Source organism: Hyaena hyaena, unplaced genomic scaffold (assembly GCF_003009895.1).
Source record: "Hyaena hyaena isolate Hyena2069 unplaced genomic scaffold, ASM300989v1 scaffold_63, whole genome shotgun sequence".
Lineage (NCBI taxonomy): Eukaryota > Metazoa > Chordata > Mammalia > Carnivora > Hyaenidae > Hyaena > Hyaena hyaena.
In genome coordinates, this window is record NW_024080695.1 from 1,147,056 (window position 1) to 1,169,663 (window position 22,608).

At 46.4% G+C, this 22,608-nt stretch overlaps 1 protein-coding gene across 1 annotated transcript in view; it reads left to right on the forward strand.

Annotated features, from left to right (window-relative positions):
* The first annotated feature begins 744 nt into the window (after positions 1 to 744).
* Positions 745 to 22,608, forward strand: part of HTT (huntingtin) — a 134,606-nt gene continuing 112,742 nt past the window's right edge. The window contains exons 1-2 of the mRNA XM_039232151.1: positions 745 to 1,090; positions 13,730 to 13,813. Coding sequence (XP_039088082.1) covers positions 861 to 1,090; positions 13,730 to 13,813 — 314 coding nt within the window. The 5' untranslated portion in view covers positions 745 to 860. The remainder of the gene's footprint in view (positions 1,091 to 13,729; positions 13,814 to 22,608) is intronic.

Sequence of the window (22,608 nt, forward strand, 5' to 3'; positions counted from 1 at the left end):
CCTGCCCCGCGCGAGGCAGGAGGCGCCCTACAGACACCTGCGGAGCGGAGTTCTCTCCCGCTCGGGTCGGGCAGTCATGGCTGTGGGTGGCGTCTCCGGGGTCTGAGCTGCTCCTTGCCGCACCAGCCTGAGCCTCTGCGGGCAGCAGGCACTCGCCGGGCAGATTTTTACCCGCCTGCCTTCCCTAGGCCCCCGCTCCCCCTAGCGCTACAGACGCAGCGAGGCGCGGCACCTGCGCTGCCCACCGCGCGGACCGAATCGCAAGGCTGGGCCCCGCCCCCTGTCCCGCCGCGCCGGCCCCGCCCCTGTCCCGCCCCGCCCCCTGTCCCGCCCCGCCGCGCCGGCCCCGCCCCCTGTCCCGCCCCTGTCCCCCCCCCGACGCGCCGCTCTCCGCTCCCCTCGGTTCCCCACGACGCCGCCGCGATCCGCCCCGCTATTTGCCCCGCTCCTGCCGCACCTCTCCCCGCCCCTTGCCACGCCCCTTCTGCCCCGTCCCCGCCCTAACCGTCCCCCGCCCCCCGCGCTCTCCGGAGAGTGGTGCGGTGATCTCAGCGGCGCGGTGATCTCAGCGGCTGCCCAGGGGGGCGACCCCGCGGAGCGGGCCGGCGCCTCGGCCGGTCATTGGCAGAGGTCGCCGCCACTGACTGTCAATCCCGCTGGCCCGGCCTGGCCCCGCCCCGCCGGCGCAGCGTCGGGGGACGCACGGCCGCGGGGGCTGCCGGGACGGCTCCAAGATGGCCGGGAGCTTCGGTTCCGCTCCTGTCTGCGGCCTCGAGCCCCATTCATTTCCTAGCTGCTGAGCGGCACCGCACGTCGGCTCCAGGGCTCCGGGGGCTGTCCCCGCCGCGCGGGAGGCCGCCATGGCAACCCTGGAAAAGCTGATGAAGGCCTTCGAATCCCTCAAGTCCTTCCAGCAGCAGCAGCAGCAGCAGCAGCAGCAGCCGCCGCCGCCGCCGCCACCTCAGCCTCCTCAGCCTCCTCAGCCGCTGCCGCAGGCGCAGCCGCCGCTCCCTCAGCCTCAGCCGCCGCCCCCGCCGCCGCCCCTGCCGCCCCCCGGCCCGGCCGGGGCCGAGGAGCCACTTCACCGACCGTGAGTACCTGGCCCGCTGCAGCCCCGGCTCAGCGACGGCCGGGAGCGGCGGCGCCCCTGCAGACCCCGGCCCCGCGGCCCCCGAGCTCGGGGCGCATCCTCGCCCTTCCTGGTGCGAGACCCCGGCTCCCCCGCGTGGGTCTGCGCCGCTCCGCAGGCGGGCACGGCCTCCCCGGCCTGCCCCGAAGGCGCCGACGCGGGCACGGCCCCAGTCCTCTGCCTCCCCCGGCGTGCGAAGTTAGGGAGGGAACTTGCTGCCTTAGGTTTGCGAGAAACGGGCTGTGCTGTGAGCAGAACTCGGAGGAGCCGGGGCCGCCACTTCCCTTCCCTCTCCTCCTCTCCGAGAGGGAGGAGCGCCGGGGCGCAGGGCACTTCGCGGCGAGCCAGGCATTGGAGCTGGGGTGCTGGGGGGACAGTGATGACATCATGCCTTTAGGCTGGCGAGGGTTGGGAGGGCGCGGGACGTTCTTTTCCGGGGGGCGCCTGAATCGGCCTGTGAGCTGAGGCTGCCGCTCTCCAGGCCTTTCTGTCACCTCGGGGGTCGGCAGCGACGGGATTGGAGGCGTCGGGACGAGAGCCGCTAGGCTAAGCTCAAGTTTGTCTGCAGACACCGGACTTGGGCTGCCGAGTCCGTGGTGGGCTGCTCGGAGGGGTGTTATTAAGAAGTGAGGAATAGTAGAATTGGCTTGAACATTAGAAAGAGGTGACTGAGGTTTGTTGCCTGTTTTGAGTTGGAAGTGAAAGCAGCCCCCTGCGGGGGGCCAGGTTGATGGCTGCGGTGAGCGCTGCGCGTTACAGCAGGGGCGTGCGGCCCGCCGCGCTCCCCGTGCCGGCTCCCGTTTCCTTCACCGGTGACCCCTGGTACCGTGTGCGAGCTCGGGGTCTCTCTTGCTTGTGCCCGGGAGAATTTCTGAAACGGGAAAAGAGACCAGACCTTCCGACAGCGCCCAAGCACCTCCCCCCGCAGTCCTCGTGGGCTGAGGGCCCAGGGTGGGCCCGCTGTGCTGCTTTCAGGCCCTTCTCTCCCCCAGGGCGTTTTGTTGCCCGTCTGGTTGTGTGCGAGGCGGCATTTAATGGGGACGGTTTTTGAGAGGCAGAGGCTTTAAGAAACTCCCTCTGTTACGACTGATCCATTTTTAGCAAGGTTTTCTTATTTGTTAGGTTGCTGACGTGATCCTTGCTGCCTCCCGAGCGTTTAATTAGAAAGTGGGGATTATGGGGAGTCATGTTGGCTTGTCTGTTAGGCTAAAACTTAGAAACAGAGGCGCCTGTGGGGCGCAGTTGGTTAGGCTTCCGACTCTTGATTTTGGCTCAGGTCATGATCTCCTGGTTTGTGGGATGGAGCCCAGCATTGGGCTCTGCACTGACAGCACAGAGCCTGCTTGGGATTCTCCCTCGCTGTCTCTGCCTCTGTCTCTTTGCCCCTCCCCTGCATGCTCGCTCTCTCTCTCTCTCTCTCTCTCTCTCTCAAAAATAAACAGACATTTAAAAAATTAAGAAATTAATTTTTCTTCTAAGAGGTGAAAAACCTCTGTTTGGATATTTAGAGAAAAAAATTTTTAAACAGGTTGACTTATTTCTACAACAACTAATTTATAATTGTAATTCATTCCAGAATCGTAATTAGTCCCGGAGATAGGTGGCATGGAAGTTCATACATTGCGTGGCTCTTGCTAACAGGAAGCATAAAGCCGGGCTCCGGGTGGGAAGGGAGACCTTACTGCTGTCACTGTCTGTAGGCTGAGCAAACACTTGGTCTAAAAATACTGCATGTTTCTTACGCTGATTTGACAGAATCTGAACTTGCTTAACCTCAGAATATGGATAGAAAGAGGATTTTTCCTAAAGCTGGCTTGACAAAAGTAGATAGATATTGTTTCATTACTTTACGTTAAGGTAATGCGTGATGGACTTATTTTAAAAGTGTAATCTATTATTTTCACGTAAGCAGTACATTCATGTGATGCAAATTCTAAAATTACAAAAGGTAATAATTAAGATGTCTCTCTCCCACTCCTTTCTCCTGAGTACCTAACTCTGTTCCCAGAGGCAAGCACTGTTCTACTTCTTGTGTATCCTTACAGATATAATCCATGCACATGTGAAGATAGATTTTAAGTTATTTAAAACAAAAGTATTTCAGAATAGTAACTTTTAAAGGTTCTTAGCATGCTCTGAAATCAACTACATTGGCCTACTTGTAGTTATTTTAAATCAAATGCATAAATATATTTTTAGGCACTTTGCTGTTGAGAAAGCAGGTATTCATTAATTTCGAGTAACAAATTCAAAATTGGATCTTGGCATTTCTGTTCAGGTGCTTCAGCTGAAAAGCCCATTCCCCGAATTGTCCAGAAACAATTTAGAAAGGATGTGTTCTATTTTTATGGCTCTGCTCCTCTGTTGTGTGAAGCTGTAGTGTCCCGTGTGTGGGCTTCAGCTGGACCATCCGAGTGCCTGCTCTGCTCAGCACGTAGGATGCAAGGGTCCTGGGTGGGACCGGCTGCCATCTCAGCAAGGCTGGCGTGCGGGGGGGAGTGCCAGAGGTTGGGACTGTCCTAACTGTAATTGTGAGGCAATTGACATTTGCCTTTGGTTCTTTCTTACTGGCTTTCAGATTTCCACGTAGCTCCCCTCCCCCCCAGCTTTAATTATTCATTCATCAATAAATATTTACTGAGCAACTAATGGCTATCTCTATTGTAATAGTTTCAAGGCTGCAGCCATCAACAGGTAAAAAGCTCTGCCCTCAGAAACTTTCCTTTTAGTGAGGGACATAGACAGTAAACAGGACAGGTAAGAAAGGATAAAGTATGTGAGACTGTGATAAATGAGGGAGGCGCAGCACGGCAGGGAGAGGAGCTAGGAGATGTGTGTGGTTGATGTGGTGTTGACATTTTAGATAGGATTTCCAGGGAAGGTCCATTGAAGTGGTGGCTTTTGAGTAAACATGTGAAGAGAGTGGAGGATCCAGCCATGCAGGCATGTGGAGGAGGGGCGTTCCTGGCGGGAGAACAGGGCCAAAGGCCCCCCTGTTTGGAGAATACCAAGAGGTTCGTTTGCTTGGCTTAATTAGCAAGAAGGCTCTGAGAGGGTGAGGCCAGAGAGGGAGAGGGAGCATCACACCAGGTCGGTCGGCCCTTCCTCGGGGGCGCTTTAAAGAGCTTGGCATTTATTCTACGTGAGACAGGAAGTCATTGCGGGGTTTGGTTAGAGGAGAGGCAGGATCTTAGTTCCATTTTACAACGAATACTGGTTGAGAACAGTGCAGGAGAGCATGGGCAGAAGCCGGACACCCGTCAGGAAGCTGCTACAGTGATCGGATGAGAGACAGTGGTGGATTCTGTAGGCATGTTGTCAGTGGCAAGGTGACAAGTGACTGAATTTTGAAGTTGGAGCCAACAGGACTTGTTCCTCTCTGCTAAGTGTGAGGTGATGGAGCTGTAGTTGATGTTCTCAGGGCACATTCAGCTGCAAATAACAGAAAGCCTTCCTGCAGTAGCCATAACAGGTAAGATTTTATGGTAAGACAGAAGTAAGTCTGTTTGAGGAGGTCAAACACTGAGATTAGGGACCTGGCCTCTTCCTTTCCTTTCTTTCATCTCTGCACCCGACATGGGGCTCAAAATCACGACCTCGAGATCAAGAGGCGCATGCTCTACTGACCGGGACGGCCGTGTGCCCCTCTCTTTCTCGTACTTAGTTTGTAAGGCCTTGCCGTCATTCTTTCCAGTTTTTTAAAGCTGACTTGTTTGTTTTTTTTATTGTGGAATTGAAACCATTCTTTATGTATCCTGGACACTAGACCTTTATCAGATATGATTTTAAAAACATTCTGTGGATTGTCTCTTCATTTTCTTGGTAGTGTCCTTTGAAAGCACATAAGTGTTTAATTTTGATGAAGTCCAGTTTTCTATTTTGTCTTCAGTCGCTGTGCTTTAGGTGTCATATCTTTGAAACTGTTGCCTAATTCAGGGTCACGGAGATGTAGTGCTCCCATGTTTTCTTCTAAGAATCTTAAGTTTTCCTCTTACATTTAGGTCTGACCCATTTTGAGTATGTGTGGTGTGAGGTAAGGGTCCACCTTCATTCTTTTGCGTGTGCACATCCAGTTGTCCCGGCAGCATTTATTGACAAGATTCTTCTTTCCCCATTGAATTGTATTGACACTCTTGTTAAAAACTAATAGCCCCTAGATGCATGGATTTGTTTCTGGACCTTCAGTTTCATCTAAGTGTGTATATCCTCTACCAATACTATACAGGCTTGATTGCTATATTTTTTATCACAATTTCAAATCATGAAATTGAGTCCTCCAACTTTGTTCTTTTTTAAGATAGTTTTGGCTATTCTGGGCCCTATGCCTTTCTGTATGAATTGTAAGATCAGATTGTCAGTTTCTACAAAGAGTCCAAGTAGGATTCTGACAGGGATTGCACTGAATCTGTAGATCAACTCGGGGAGTGTTGGCATCTTAACAATATTGAGTCTTCCGATCTGTGAACATTGGCAAAGTTTTTATGTAAATGGTCAGATAGTGGCCCATTTTTCGGCTTTGTGGGCACCGTGTCGCTATTGCAACTACTCAACTCTGCCATGTTGTAAAATAAAAGCAGCCAGGGGCAATACGTAAATGAATGAGTGTGCTGGGTCCCAATAAAATTTTATTAGTGACATTGAAATTTGAATTTCATATAATTGCCACAGGTCATGAAATATTGTTTGATTTCTTTAAATCAACCACTTAAAAATGTGACGACATTTCTTAGCTCAGAGACTGGCCCAAAGCAGGCAGGCTGTAGTTTGCCGACCCCTAGATTAAATAGGTTGGGATCACTTTTGCGAAGCTTTTCTTCTCTGGTTACTTTCTGTTAACTAGTTTAAAAGATTATAAAAGTTATACATACACATTGTAAAACATCTTCACACAACACAGAAGATGAAAAACAAAACCCTCTTCCCAGTCTGTTCTGTTTCCACCTTCTAAAAATAACAATTATTAAATGTCTTTTGTTGTTTTCTCTGATTTTTTAATGCATATTCAAGCATTTAAATGTATCCTTATTTGTTGCCATGATTGAGATCACCCTGTATTTTCCATAGATATTATTCCAGAGTACATAAAATTGTTACTGATTGCTGTATAATATTGTAGAATTTCTTATTAGTGAATTCACATAACATAAAATTAGCCATTTTATTTTATGAGGAGTGGGGGAGGAAGGGAGGGAAGGTCAGTGCGCAAGTCAGGGAGGGGCAGAAAAAGAGAGAGAAAGAAACCCCAAGCAGGCTCCTTACTGTCAGGGCAGAGCCCAGTGCAGGGCTTGATCTCACAGACTGTGATATCGTGCCCTGAGCCGAAACCAAGAGTTGAACCACTCAGGCACCCCAAAATTAACCGTTTTAAAGTGTATAATTCAGTGATCGTTCATACATTGATAAGAATTTCTTAAAAAACAAAAAAACACTTTTGGAGCTATAGAGGCAAAGGCTTCATACCACCCTGGCTTTCCCATGGATTGCTGACAGATTCTCTCTACCTAAGAGAGTCCCCAGCCCCTGTCACCTCTAGTTCCTGGCAGTGAGCCAGCCACTTGGTAAACTGCCTTGGGATGGGCCCACCATCAAGACATTGGGTCTTATTCAGACTAGAAGGAAAAATGAAACACAGTGTAAGACACTGTTAAATGCTGTGTTGGATTGAATCTGCTCAGGTGCTACAATAGGTGTCCGAAGCATGATCTGCCGTAGACCCTGGCTGCTCAGAGCGTGGTCTCAGGGCAGTTTGTTATCACTTGGGGCTCATAAGGAGTACAGAATCTTTCCTGCACCTGAGATGTACTGAATCAGAGTCTGCATTAAAACTTATTTTTAATGTTTTATTAAAAATTTTTAAATGTGTATTTATTTTTTAGTGTTTTATTTCTGAGAGAGAGAGAGAGAGAGTAAGTAGGGGAGGATCAGAGAGAGAGGGAGATAGAGAATCTGAAGCTGGCTTCAGGCTCTGAGCGGTCAGCACAGAGCCCGATGAGGGGCTCGAACCCACGAACCGCGAGAGCATGACCTGAGCTGAAGTCTGATGCTTAACCGATTGAGCCACCCAGGTACCCCATATTTTTAAGAGAGAGAGAGAGAGCGAGCGAGCAAGTGAGAGAGAGCGCGTGCACGAAAGCCAGGGAAGGGCAGAGAGAGAGGGAGACACAGAATCTGAAGCGGGCTCCAGGCTCTGAGCTGTTAGGGCTCAAACCCACGAACCGCAAGATCCTGACCTGAGCCAGAGTCAGATGCTTAACCGGCTGAGCCCCCAGGTGTTCCCAATTGCATTTTGACAACTTCTGTGAGCAGTGTGTGCAGGGTCAGGCTTGAGAAGCCCTGCCGCAGATGGTCAGGCTCCGTCGCGAACAGTGCCGCCGGCATTTGGGAGGGAAGATTTGGGCTGCTTTGTCCAGATGTCTCTGAGGAATATCACTTCTCTGTCCCAGGGCCATTGAGCATTTGTGTGGCTGCAGAGTGGGTTGTCACCTCGACATGTGAGCTGCAGGGGGCATGGAGAGCTCCCAGTTACTGGGAATGAGGACTAAAGTGGGGCTTGGACTAGGTGACCCGGAAGGAGCCCTTTTAACCAAGTGCCAGATTTGTTTGTGCCAGGCCCAGTCCTGGGCGCTGGGGTTACAGCAGTGAGCAAGACCGATAGTGACGACTACTATAGGCACAAACAAATATACAAAGAGTAAGGGGGAGCAGCGGTGTGCCGTTTCATTTAGGGCACAAAGTGCACTGAGAAGGTGATGCTGGGGCACAATGGAGGGAGCAAGCATTTGGTCTGGAAGAGAGACCCAGGTGGAGGGAAGAAAAGAGTAGGCGTGTCTTCTATATTTCAGGAGGAGCAGGGAGGCCGGTGACTGAAGCAAAATGAAGGGCAGAAGTAGGAGAGGAAGTCAGAGGGGTGGGAGGGGAGAGGCGGGGAGGGGCAGGCACATGGGGCTTTGCGCACCGATGGGGTGAGGACTTCGAAGTTTACTCTGACCAGATGCACACTTGTGTGGTAAAACATGCAATCTATTCATGTTTCTAAAAGGTCACTTTGACAGCACCCAGTGCTGGCACGGACAAAACGGGGTCTCGGCCACGTAACCATTGCTGGTGGGCGTGGAAAGTGGCACGGCGGCTCTGGGAATGGCCTGGCAGGCTCTTGTAGAACTGAGCGTACAACTACTGTTTGACCCGGCAGTTCTCCTGGGCATTAATCCCAGAGAAATGGAAAATTACGTTCACACAAGAACTTGTACATACTGTTTGCAGTAGCTTTACTCATAATAGCAAACTCTAGAATCAGCTTAGATGTCCTTCAACAGGTGAGTGGTTAACCTACTCAGCAGTACAGCGGAATGAACCCCAAGATCCCTGTCACAGCTTAGGTGACTCTGCACCTTACCACGCTGGTAAGAAGAGCCAGTCCTAAAAGGCTACATTCTCTATAATGCTTTTTATATAACATTTTTGAAAGGACACAGTTTTAGGCATAGAGACTAGATGAGTGGTCACCAGGGTTAGGGAGCGTGTGGTGGGTGTGGCTCTAGGAGGGACCCTTGTAGTGAGGGAAATGTTCTGTGTCTGGACTGTGGTGGACCCATAAACTTACACCTCTGATAAAATTGTAGAGAACAACAACACACACACACACACACACACACACACACACACACAAATGAGTAAAAGGCTTTGTTCATTTAGCTTAACAGATGGGTTTTTTGAAATGTACCTTTTTCAGTTAGTGATTGTTGCTGTATTTAGTTAGATCACCACTAAGAAAGGCTTTATTGTGGACTGGGGAGATTGTAGTCCTTGGTTCCCCTAATCAAACCACGTGTTTATTTTTAAATTATGTATGACACATAATTCCAAAATGACTTTTGGTGTCCCATTCCTTCTTGAAATCTCTCTGAAAGAGCCTTAATGTTTTAGGAACACTCACAATAGAGTGTAGCGGCACCCACTGGGGAGTCAGGAGGCCTCACTCCCAGTTGCCGGGTGGGGTGTGTGGGCACTTCTTGGAAAATGAGTACGAAGGGCAGGCTGAGGGCAAGGTGAGCTGTGTTTTTCAGTTCTCTGGGTAGTCCGGGCCTTTCCCTCGCCAGCCCTCAACCTGGAATCACATTTTTCTTTAAAAAAAAAAAAAATTTTTTTTTTAACGTTTATTCATTTTTAAGAGACAGAGGAGAGACAGAGCACGAGCAGGGGAGGGGCAAAGAGCAAGGGAGACACAGAACCTGAAGCAGGTTCCAGGCTCCGAGCTGTCAGCACAGAGCCCAACGCAGGACTTGAACCCACGGACCACGAGATCAAGACCTGAGCAGAAGTCAGATGCTTACCCGACTGAGCCACCCAGGCACCCCGCGAAATCACATTTTTCAAGCATAGTCTTAGAATAACATGATACTAAAAATAAGAATTTAGATGAGGGCTTGAATTCCCGTTTTTAGAATTAATTCTTTGATAATTGTTTTAATGTGGTTGTGGTGCCGTAGCGCCCTTGCCTTTTCCGTGCGCCTCCTTGCGAATGTGTTTATGTGCAGAACTCTTCGGTACCTGATAGGAAGGGCTGGCCCAAGTTTGCTCGCGTTAACGAAGGTCAGGTGAAGATGATCACGTTTACCGAAGTTGGAAGAGTCAGGACTGCCTGCCCCGTTCACCCAGTTCCTGTCCAGAGCAAGGCGGCTCCTTTTCCACCTTCATTTCCATCCTTACTTTTCCTGTAGAACAAGTCAGTCTGACCTGCCAGTTCATCAGGCGAATTAAATTTCACAGGGGGGATGAAGCAGCTGTAATTTTCTTCAATTTCCAAGTTAGCTTATTGGACAAAATAAGGTAGGAAGGAGGTGGGTGTTTCAAGCAGGGGCCACAGACTGTACAAGAATGGAGTTTGAAGATGCATGCCCAAAACAGCTGCGTTGCTTTGAGTGGCCAGAGTTCCCTGAAGGTTGGGGAGCTTGGCCGAGGAAAGGTTTGAAAGGAGCCCGAGGCCGTGCTCTAACGGGCCTGGTGAACCCCGGTTTGGAAGTTGGCACCAAGTGCTTAGTGGCTAGTTCTACTTCCTCATTGCTGGTGCCCAGACAGTTTTCAGTAGGCCATGCTGGAAGGATTGTTTTCTTCCTTTTGGTTAATGTCTCTTTGTTGGTGTCTGAGGGTAAAGTCTGATCCTCACACTTTGAAATGTGGGTATTCTTCAGTGTGATGAAAGAGGAAGTACTTTTTACAGGATTTTGGTTGCACTTGCCTGCATTTTTAAGCAGGTATCCGTCGGAGTGTGACTCTGATGTAGTAAAATTGTGTTGTTCTGTAATGATAATGTGTTAGTTTCACACGTTTAACCATGTTAGCAATAACAATGGATTTAAGAAAAATGGAGCAAAATTAAAGTATTTGGTAGCAATCTGATGGCTTTTTAAGCGTTTCTCACATAAGATAAGTACTTCCTGATTGTTGTTTGAATTTTAATACCAAGTTTAGCAACCATTGAATACTTTGTCTACCTGCAGAATTTTGTGATTATTGAGTGTGGAAAAGTTTACAATTTCATCATTGCGAGGAAGTGGTTGTGGATGGGTAAGAAGAGAAACTTAAAATATGTGCTTTCTTCTTAAGCTGACCGGGATAGAAAGTGTACTGTCCTCTTTTGTATAGTAAGAATCATTGGAGGTGCTGTTAAAAGGCCTGTGATTGATTATCTTGATTATAGCCTGAGGGACTCCACAGGCTCCAGCTTCTAGTCCACACAGGGTTTGAGTTCAAGTACATAGCCTTTTTTTTTTTTAATTTATTAAAATTTTTTTTAAAACTTTGCTGTTTCTATTTCTCTTTCATTTTTTGGTTCTAGAAACTTGGGTTTAAAGTAATTACCATTTATCTTCTGAATCTAACTTTGGAATTATGAATCTTCTGAATCTGTTAAGACTGACTCCAGTACTTTTGAGTCTGTGTTAACATGTATTTTACTTACTCTTCCACAGAAAATGTTGCTTCCGCCATTCCTTTGTCAGCTCCTTACAATATGGTCCCTGCTCTTAGTCTGGGGTCCTGGGGAGGTAGTTGCAGGGGGGGTTGTGATCAAGGAGTGCGGTGGAGGTGCTGGCCGTCCGGGCCTGGGGACGGAGCCCAGGGCGAGTAAGACAGGCTTGCCCCACAGGAGCCCTACGAGAGCAACTAGACCGAAATCGACCTCAGAAGGATGCGTTTCCATTTTGCTGGCCGAGGTCCATATTCCGTCTCTGACTTTGCTCATTTCGTAGACGCATGCGCGAGTTCTGGCAGGGGGGACTTGGCAGCTGTGTTGCGTACTGCTCACGGATTCTTCTGATTTATCCCTTATAGGAGGAGGGAGACAGAGTTCTTTGTAAGACTAATATTTGTATTTGTCACTTCTGAAAAAATAAATGTTCCACAGGCCTAGCCAGTTCTCCATCAGGCATATGTGTAATTCCTGGGAAGCTGTTGCCTTTTTTTTTTTTTTTTTTTTTAACTCTTTTTGGGTAACTTGGTGTGTGAATTCAGTTCATTTAAGGCCTTGGGCAGATTTTCAGTCTGGAAATTAAAAGGTAATGGGTAGGTGAGTTTGTTTGCTTCCTAAATGCTTCCTTAAAATGGTCAATATTCTTTAATTTTCTTGATGGTGGTCTTAAATTGGGTAACCTGTAAGCTGTTGTTATGGAGACTTGGACCTGGTGGTTTAAGGAAGAGAACGTCTTAATTCTCATAGCACTCTTTGCTTTCTTCTTTAACGGAGGCGTGATTTACAGATAGCCGAACTTGCCCTGTTTAGTGTAGAGCTCTGTGCGAAACGCCCCGTGCCTGCTCCCGGGCTCGAGGTTTAGAACAGCGTCATCACTCTTCACGCTCCCCCCTCCCCTTTGCTGCCCTCTCTCTGCCAGCCCCTATAAATCACTGGTCACTTTCTGCTCTGTAGTTTTGTCTCTTCCAGAACATCCTGTAAATGGAATTCCCCACTGTGTGGTCTTGAATCTGGCACATTGAGATTCACCCTCGTGTGTATTAGTGGTGTGCTCCTTTCCGCCACCAAGCAGTATTGTGTCATCTGGTTGTGGTGGTTTGTTCGTCCGTCCTCCAGGTGAAGGATAGTGGGTCGTTTCCATCTTAGCGCTTTGAAGCAGGTAGGAGGTGGGAACTCTCTGTTCCTTGTGGTCACTTGTGGAAGGGACCCAGGCGCCTTCCATGCTGCTGTTCTGCAATTTTCTTGTCCTTCTCCGTATAATCAAAAAGTGGGTGTTAGGCATGTTTGTTCCAATTGGAGGGGAGTAGGAGGGGACACACCCAGGGTCAGCCAGTGAGGCACAGGCTCTACACCACTTCCAGTGCCATTTCTCCTGTGAGAACGAGGTGTGTGTGCCCCTCCCTCGCTGCAGGGGGGCTCAGCAGTGCAACTTCTCACTGGGGGCGTGTGTCCAGGGAGAAAGGTTGGTGTTTGGGCGGATGCCGAGCAAGCAGTCTCCAGGGTTAACTTGTCCGTAAACATCTCACTTAGGAGAGAGACCAGTGGGAATCACGCGTTCACCCGTCCCTGTAAGGACGGACTCTGGTTGGCCAGTCATTGGGAAGCCCCCTACTTACTAGCCTTGAACTAGGCTTCTCTTGCTGGCTCTGATGCTTCTCCTGTTTGGAATGGAACCCTTATCTCTTCTTCCTTTTGGCTACTGGCCTCCTGCTTCCGAGGCTTTTCCTTGTCCCTGTTCTTCTCCAGCCACATCTCAAGTGCCTTTTGGAGGCTTTGCCTTCATTGGATTTGGACAATTTGTAATAGCCTGTCCCTTCAGGTGCACTTTTTGGAGGCTGAAGGTTGCATTGGGGTTAAATAGTCACAGGTGTCCTTCCATTAGCTCCCCCCCCCATCCTCCCCTTGGTAATATAATTCCCTCAAAAATTAGTAGTCTTCTGGTTTAGGTGTATTTTTAGTTAGTTAGTACTGGTAACCACACTCAAATTCCTCTCTGAATGTAGTTCTCAAGCCTGGTTTAATTTTTGGCTTCACTTTGGATCATCACTCTGTACTCTATTTTGCAGGTCATACCTTGAAGGCATCTGAAGTTCTAGGTTTGGGTGGGAAGCAAGCGACTTCACTTTGGTCTTGACCGGCGGACATTTGTCGTCTTGTGTTGGCCCCGGAAGTCTTCACGGGAAGCTTCCGAGAGGGCTCTGAGGCCAGAGACTTTATTTCTAGCTGTTTAGGGAGGTAGAAGTGGTTAGTCACTGTCTATACCTTATTTTATACATAATAGAGAGCATGAGGTCTGCAGGCAGTGAACAGTGTGATTTAAGCAGCAGAGGCGGCTTGGTACGAAGAGTAGTTTGATATTGGATTTCATTGAATCACATGTCCCACCATCAGTGTGACCTTGGGCGAGTCACTGTCTATACTGCAGTTCCTCTAAAATGGGAAGAACAGGTGCATCAGTAACAGCTCCTGACTGTGCCTCCCTGTGCTGCCTCCCCATGCCCCCCAGCATGGGTATATGGTTTATTCCTAGTAGTCCAGAAGTGCTTATGGATTGAATGAATGATGTGTAGAAATAAGTGGAATGGATACTTGAACGCATGTTTACTTCTTTTCCCTTTTTTTCTTTTTAGAAAGAAAGAACTCTCAGCCACCAAGAAAGACCGCGTGAATCATTGTCTGACGATATGTGAGAACATAGTGGCACAGTCACTCAGGTAATTGCACTTCGAACTTTCTAGTAAAAAGTAAAACTATAGAGTTTCATTCTTAATGGGCTAGAATATTCTTTGTCTCCTCAGTTGTCTTAAAACATTTAAAGGCCTCTCTTCCTACATTTCTGGCCACATAGCAAGGCTATCCGGGCGCTATGATGAGTAGTGTATTCCGTTTGTAACCTTACATACAACAGTTGTAACCATTATGGTAATTGAACGGCATGTTTGTATTTAATTAGCACTCTTGGTAACTGTAATCACTTAAAAATCACCTTTTGTTTGTTATGTTCACTTTATTGCAGCGACTAGAACAACAGGACACCGTCCAGTGATGCATCTTTTGTTTGCTTTCCATGGGCGCTCTGCCCCTGCTGGGTGGCTGCCGCCCGGCTGTGCTTTGGGGCCGGCGGGGACGCGGGCGGTTGACTTCGGTCAGTTTCCTTTGCCCCATCTTTCTTCTGGGGCCGACTAGTGGCACCTTCTTTTGTGTCTGTGCCACGTCTCCTCATTCTCTCTGCTTTTGGCTGGCTGTCTTTCTAAATGCTGTGCCCAGTGGCTGTGGACAGTAAATATTTCAGGCCCGCTTCTAATGGCTGAGTAGGAGGCAGAGATGCCTGAGATTTCTGAATTCTCTTACCCAACTGGACGGTGTGAAATACTTCTCTCCTTGCTTTTCTTTCCTGTGGGGCAAATAATTCTTGTCATTCTCCTCCTTGGAAGCAGGAAAGAGTTCTCTATAATCTGGTGGAAACATACTCTTGATTTTAGTACTGCCAGAAATTTAGTGAGTCACTTATTTGTAATGGCACTTGGATTTGTGTTGTATATTTTCAAAGTGATTTCACATATAATATTTCATTTTAGCTGAACTCATCCAATCGTTTGGGCAAATGTGGTGGATGAATTCTCTTTCTCTGTAATTTGCAGCAATGTGGGAAGCAGATGAAATAACAAAGGAGAGTATGTGCTGAAAATAAAAATTCCCACTTTGGATGCTATTGCAGAAAACAACATTATGATAAATGTGGGGAAGTAAACGTTAGAACTCCATGTCTACTCCTTATAAGCCGGGTGATTTTGGATAAATTTAACTTCTTTGAGCCTCTTGCTGCATTTATGAGCTGGAAGTCCTGATTTTTAGGGTTCTTGTGACACTGACACTAGGGGTCAGGTGACACAGTGTACACGTGCTCGTTAGCTACATAGGCACGAGAGCGCTGTGTGGTCGTGATGGGTCTTGTCCGCAGCTGTAAAGCGTCAGCACTTTCATGTGACGTGACCTCAGGTCCCTGATGGATACTTGCGGCCCAGCTGCTGCAGTGCAGTCTTGCTCACCCGACCTGCAGCATCTAGGCTTCAAGGAGCGTCTCCCTGTGAAAGCCTGTGGATCGCGGAGACAAGCTCTCTTCCAGTTTGAAAACTTCTTTTATGTTTATTCTGTTTCTTTTGATCATTCTCCATGGAACTGATGGAATGGTGGCTTAGATTCGCGTGTTAGTGAAGTGGGTTGGGATTCCTTAGGAGTGATTTGTGGTTCAATTTGCCATCTTAAATCAAAATAGTAGCCGCTGATGGTTTTCATATTAGTGCATGTCTTCTGCTTTTGTGGAGTCGTGCTGATAGTCAGCTTCTTGTTCTACAGAAGAACATGTTGATAGAAGAATTTATGGATCCAGAGAGGTCATCTTTAGTTTCATCAGATCAAAGAACACATTTGTTTTTAAGATACTTTCCATACTTGTGGCGAGCATAGAACTTAAGTAGACATTTTATATATAAAATTTTATATGTAAAAAATATATATTAAATGTTTTATGAAATCTTGATAGCTGGTACTTCCCGTGATCTCTCCTGCAGTGTAACCAAATCTTTGGTATATTTCTGAGCTTCTGTGATGTACTTGTCTCCAGTGTGGTTATTTCAGTGTAGCTTCTGGAGTTTTTAATGTGGGAAGTCCTGTAAAACTTCAGGGATATGTAATTGTTAGGCTACTTCAGCTCTCAATTTGGCGGTCTGACCTCCAAGTCCCAGCATCTTGGGAATACCCAGGAGCCCTTCCCTAAGCATGTGTACTTCGGTAAAGTGGGTGGGTGATAAGTATACAGAAACCCATTGGTTTGCCGTATTTTAGCGTGACTCAGAAAATATCATGGTTCCAGATCCAGTTCATAGTAGCACCAGCACATAAAATTTCAAGGAATTGAGAAGAAATATGCAGAAAATGTGTAAAGACTGCTGTTGACTTTTTTGAAAGGTGTAGGTGACTACTTCCCTTCCTAAATGGAAGATTTTTTTATCGTAAAGTTGAATTCTCTTTAAGTTAATCTGTAAATTTAAGATAGTCTTGACCAGAGTCCTAGTAGGGGTGTTTTTTTAACTTGTTCACCTATAAGAATAAATACATGAATGTTGCAAAGAAAAGCTGAAACCATCAACAGTGTGGTGAAAGGTAATGTGCACAACATTGAGAGAGCAATTAGACATTAACGAAGGTAGAGAATACGAAGTTAGGAGAGTATATGTGTGCATCTGTGTGTGAATTTATGGTAAAGATAACATTTTGTATCAGTAGGGAAATGATGGATTATTGAACCAAATGACTAGAGGAAAATTATATCTGTATCTCATATTGCAAACAAACATAAATGTCAGGTTGATTACTTAAAGGTAAGAAAATGAAATTATTGGGGTGCCTGGGTGGCTGAGTCGGTTAAGCGTCCAACTCTTGGTTTTGGTTCCTGTCATGATCTCACAGCTTTGTGAGTTTGAGTCCTGCACCAGGCTCTGCGCTGGCAGTGCAGATTAAAAAAAAAATTTTAGGGGTGCCTGGGTGGCTCAATCGGTTAAGTGTCCAACCTTGGCTCAGGTCATGATCTTGCCATTCCTGAGTTTGAGCCCTGTGTCAGGCTCTGTGCTGACAGCTCAGAACCTAGCCTGTTTCAGATTCTCTGTCTCCCCCCTCCCGGCCCCTCCCCTGTTTGCACTCTCTCTCTCTCAAAAATAAATAAACATTAAAAAGCAAAAACAAAAAAAGGTTTAGATTTTAAAATCCAAATCAAAAAATTTTAAAATCCAAAACCTAAAAAAAATCACTTTTTTTAAAAACAGATATTATTATTACAAAAAGAGTATTTAATCTTAAGTAGAAGAAGGCTAAGGAAAAAATTGTTTTCACTGGTATATAGTTCAAGATGTCAGAATCCGTCTTAAACTTGAAAGTAAATTCAGCCTGGGGAGAATGTTGACAGCATATATGGCAAAGGTTTAATGTAACAATAATTGTTGTATATTTCATTAATTGTTGAGCAATTATTAATAATTAAGAAAAATACTATTAGCCTAATAGGAAAATAGGTGAAGAACAGGAGTGAGTCGTTCAGAAATGAGAAATACAGCTGGACCAGTGAACCTGGTAGCTGACACCGTGCTTCCTGTGGAAAGATACGCACATTTGCCAGTCATCGGTGGAAAGACACAAAAACCAAAAGAACAGCTTCCATCTGTCAAGTTAACAAACATTAAGAAGCACTCAGGATTTTGGGCAGAGGTGCTAGAACCTTCCCAAAAGGCAGGTTGGCAGCATATCGAGCTTTAGACTCCTCTGCTTGGCAGTTTCACCTGAGAGCTTTATCCTCGGGGAAGTGCGTGGTGGTGGTGGTGCAGTGCTGTTCATCATGCTAGAACATTCAAGATCATCGTAATGACTTAATGATTAGTAGGGGAATTGAAAAACAAAGATACATTTATAGAAGGGAATGTTTGTTAACTTGGTAAAAGATGATTTGTTAGATACGTGAATTGTGGCCAGAACATTTATTAACACTAGGCTAGCAAACTAAGTGTAAATTACCAAGGAAGATATTTGCACGGGGTAAGGTAGACGCGAACGGCAGGATTTACTTCCTGTCTCAGACAGTTGATCATGGACAAACCTATGTGACTGTGGTTTTCAGGACACCAGGCAGAGAGAGGCAGCCCCTGACAAATGGGAAGGGAGTGTGGGAGTCGAATGGTTTCCCGATTCCTTTCTGGAAGGAGCAACGCTGGGAGGGAGGCCCAGGCAGGGCCTGTGCTTTGCTGAGTTGAGACAGAGTTGCTTGTTATGGCCAGCTGGGGAGAATGGCGGAGAGAGAGGACTGCCCAGAATGCTCTCTGGAGCCCGTGGGAGGAGACCTCTCTGAGTCTTCAGCTGCCTGTTGAAGTGCACGTGCTCATGAGGAAACAGCTTAGCGCCGGGATGGGGCAGCCTGAAAGCCCTGGAAAGGGCACTTGCTGAAACCCACCCTCACGCGGGAAGAGCTCCTGTTCATGCCGCCCCGGCAGGCAGACGTCCTTCGTGGGCCGTGGCCGGAGTGTGCAGAAGGGTGGCCCCGGCCACAGGGGTCTTAGCCCTGGCCTGGCATGTTATTCTGGTCCTGCGGAAAAGCTTAAAACATTTCAGGAGTGCAAAGAAACAGGAAAATAAAATTCATAGCGGTCCCTTGAAACTGACTCAAATTGCACAGATGGTAAAATTTGTACAAAATCTTGAAAAAAGGTACTTCATTTGTTTTATGTATTCAAGAAACCTGAGAAAAGATGGAATGTGTTGAGTAGAGACAAGACATTAAAAAGAGCTGAATTACATGAAGGTAAGAGTGACAGCAGATTTGCTGCTAGGAAATGCACGTCAGAAGTCAGTGGGACATCATTTGTGGAGGAAGGAGAAACCCCGGAACTGCATGGCCAGTAAATAAATCTGTCTCAGAGTAAAGGTGAAGTAAATCCTTTTTCAGATATGGAAAAGCTGAAGTAATTTATGTTCAGCAGGGAACCACTTTGAAAGTATTGAAGACGGTGTTTCAGGTAGGAGAGCAGGCAAATAAGATCAGAGAAAGATCTGGATCCACAGAGAATTAGAAAGCAGGCAGACGGTAACTATGGTGCTTGAATAGAAGATTCCTCCCTCATTCTTCATCTTCTTAAAAGTTAACTGATCATTTTTCATTGGATCTGAAAAGATGATATCATGCAAAGATGGTAACCATGTACTTTCGGGCTTTATGACATATAGAAGTAAAATGTGTGGCAACACCAGCATGAGCTGGGAAAGAGTTGATGGTGGGCAGGATAATGCCTCTGCTCCCTGTCCCCCCCCCCCCCCCCCCCCCCCCCAATTTAGCAGGTCTTAATCCCTGGAATCCTGTATAAATGTACCTCTAAGGAAAAGGGTCTTCAGATATTTGATAAAGTTAAAGGTGTGAGATGGAGAGATTATCCAGAGTTGTCCGGGGGACCCCAAATGCAACCACATGTATCCTTGTAAACAGGAGGCAGAGGGAGCTCAAGCACACAGACGCACACATACATACGCACATTCACACAAGGTGATGTGAAGCTGGAACAGAGATGGGCTTGAAGATGCTGGCCTTGAAGATCAGAGGGAGGCGGCCACAGGCCAAGCAGTGCTGGCCACCACCAAACCCGGAAGAGGCGAGGAGCCCTTCTTTGGAGTCTGGAGAGAACACAGCCACTGCCAATACCTTGATTTCAGCTGTGTGATACTGATTTTGGACTTCTGGCCTCCAGAACTGTGACGAGGATAAGAAAACGTCTATGGTGTTAAGCCACCCAGTCCCTTGTAGTTTGCTATGGCAATAGTTTCTAGGCTATATGTGAAGTGGGGTCATGTCATTAAGGCAGCTGGGAGAAGTTAGAGATGTGTACTACAGACAGGGCAACAATTAAACGCATAACAAAGAGTTATACCTAATAAACCAAAAAAGGAGATAAAATGTAATCGTAAAAATACTCGACCCCAAAGAAAGGAGAAATAGAGAAAAAGGCAAATAAAGAGCATCTGGAGTGAGTAGGAAAGAACTAGTGTGATGGTACGTTTGAAACTAGTTATGTCAGTAATGACATTAAACATAAGAGACAGGGTTTTCAGATCCAGTGAAAAACCAAGACCCTGTATAGCCTGCGTACGATAAACCCATTTTAAATATAAGGTGCAAATAGCTTAAAAGTAAACAAATGGAAGGCTTCACTCACCATGCTAACACTCTGATCAAATGAAAGCTGGGTTGCTTATGTTAATATCAGTGGATTTCTAAGCAAAAGCTTTACCAGAAATAGAGTGGTCGTTTTATAATGATGAAGGCATCAGTTTCATCAAGGGAGCATAACAGTCCTCACCGTTTATGTTCAAAATACGTGAAGCAAAACCTGATTGTACTGCAAGGAGAAATAGACAAATCCACAATTATAGTCAGATTCTAGTAGCTTCTCTCAAAAACTCTTTGAGCGTGTAGACATAAAATCTGGATCTAGAAGACTTGAACAGTACTACCCACCCTCATGGGCCCAGTTGGCATTTATGGACACCCCACCTGCAACAACAGAAGACACACTCCTGTCAAGTGCTCACAGGACGTTTGCCAGTACAGGCCATATGCTGGGCCATAAGTAAGCCCGGTGGCTCAGTTATTTCAGTGTCCAGCTTCGGCTTGTGTCATGATCTTCTGGTTTGCGAGTTCGAGTTTCACATTGGGCTCACTGCTTGTCAGTGCAGAGCCTGCTTCGTATCCTCTGCCCCCTCTCTCTGTCCTTCCCCTGCTTACACTCTCTCAAAAATGAATAAATATTAAAGAAAAAAGTCTCTAAAAGGATTCATACAAGTATGCTCTTTGACCTCAATAGGATTAAGTTGGAATCTGTTCCAGAAGGATCGTCTGGAAAACAGGTAACATTTCCACCCATGGATCAAAGAGAATGTCAAAGGGGAAATTTGGAAGTATTTTGAATTGATCGAAAATAAAAACAAAAGATTTCAAAAGTTGGGCTATGCTGCTATGACATATCCAAGAGAAATTTATAGCACTCAATGCCTGTTTTAGAAAAAAGAGAGAGGTCTCAAATCGATAACCTCAGCTTTCATGTCAGGAAACTTGAAAAATGAGAGTAAGTGAAGCCCAAGTGTAGCAGAAGCATGGACGTAAAGAGCAGACGTTAGTAAAATCGAAAACAGAGAAGTTTGTAGAAACTCAAAAAATCCCGAAGTGAGTTCTTTGAGAATGTCAGTGAGATTAATCAGGCTGACCAGCCAGATGAGAAAGAGTGCAGTCACAAATTACCCATGTCTGGAATGAGGGAGATGATTTTAGTGTGGATTCTGTAGATATTAAGAGGATTATAAGGGAGTATTAGGAACAGCTTTATGCCAGTAAATGCGACAGTTTAGGTGAAATAGGTTTCTTGAAAGACAATTTCTAAAGCTCTCTCAAGAAAGAATCTGTAACCTCATTAGTCCTATAGCTATTTTATTAAAATCTAAAAATCAATATTCGATTTAGTTATTGGAGAACTTTTAGGCGTGGGTGAAAATGGTATGTGAACTTACTTATTTCTTTCAATTGAGGCATAATTGACCTACGACACTGTGTAGGTTGGAGTGTCCCGCACGGTAGGGGGTACATTTATATATTGTGGCATGGTCAGCAGTGCAGTGTCAGCTAACCCCTTTATCAAGTCACGTAATTATTGTTTCTTTTCTGTGTTGACAACAGCTAAGATCTGGTCTCCTAACAGCTTGAAGTTTATTTTATGATACAGTATTTTTGACTGATTGACCTATAATCACTATGTTGTGCATTAGATCTTCGGAACTTATTTATTACTTGAAAGTGAACCTGCTTTTTCATCTGTGGGTTTTATGAAGTCTAAACCCAGGTAAAGTATTTCTGATGAATGTTTTGTGTCTGAATTGAGATGTGCTGTAAAAAAAGACTGTTACGTAGATCAGTAATTTTTCCATATTGATTTCATGTTGAAATAGTTATATTTTGGATATATTGGATTAAGTGAAATATATTACCGATTTTTTATATTTTATATTATGTATAATATTACATATTATATATTTTTTATATTTTATCTGTTTCTTTTTATGTTTGATGTATGCCCCAGAAAGCGTAGACTCACACACGTGGCTCACACTGTGTTTCTGTACTCATCTGCTTGGGGCGGCTGTGTCTGAATTCGGAGGCCTTTCCTGCTGAGCCTTTTCTGCAGCTGTGTCCCCACGGATGAGGTCTCAAGTCCTGCTGGTGCCATGTGTTGTTTCTTGCATGTATTTGTTGGCCGTTGCTGAGATGGTCCCATGGTTCCTCCTAGGCTCGTGGTCCTTCTGGCTGTTACTTGGAACTACGACGTGAGAAAGGGGCAGGGGACCTCCATCTCCAAGTACTCTAGGGGGGATCGTGAAATCGCAGTCGGGTTTTGAGGTTTCAGAAGTAGCACTAGTCAGGGGCTGTGTTTTGGCTCATAGTTCTTCACAATGCTGGGAAGTCAAGTCCGCTTACATGGCCCGCCAGCGTGTCCCTGCCTCGGCCGTGCTTAGCCACGCGAGTCGTGACAACCCAGACGGACTCTCTCAGTCAAACATTTTAAAGTCATTGGTGAGCATTACACGGACTCCGGGCTTTGCGAGACTGGAATGGAGCCGCAGACAGCACGGCCCGCCCGTCATCGGCCGCAGTCTTACAGTGAAACGTGGTCACCCTTTGAGCACGCTGAAAACGAGGGTAGAAAGGAGGAAGAGACTCACCCTGGCAGACTGGCTTTCCGGGTTCCAGGAAGACTGGAAGCGGGAGTGAAAGTAACCTGTTGGCACAGAGCAGGCGGCTGTCTGGGAGGAGGCAACATCTTTTTCCCCTCTTTTTTATTGAGTTTAAAATACATATAAAAATAGTATCTTTTTGAGATTTATTTAACTAAAACTTAAAAAAATGAAATTTGTCTTACAAATACAATCT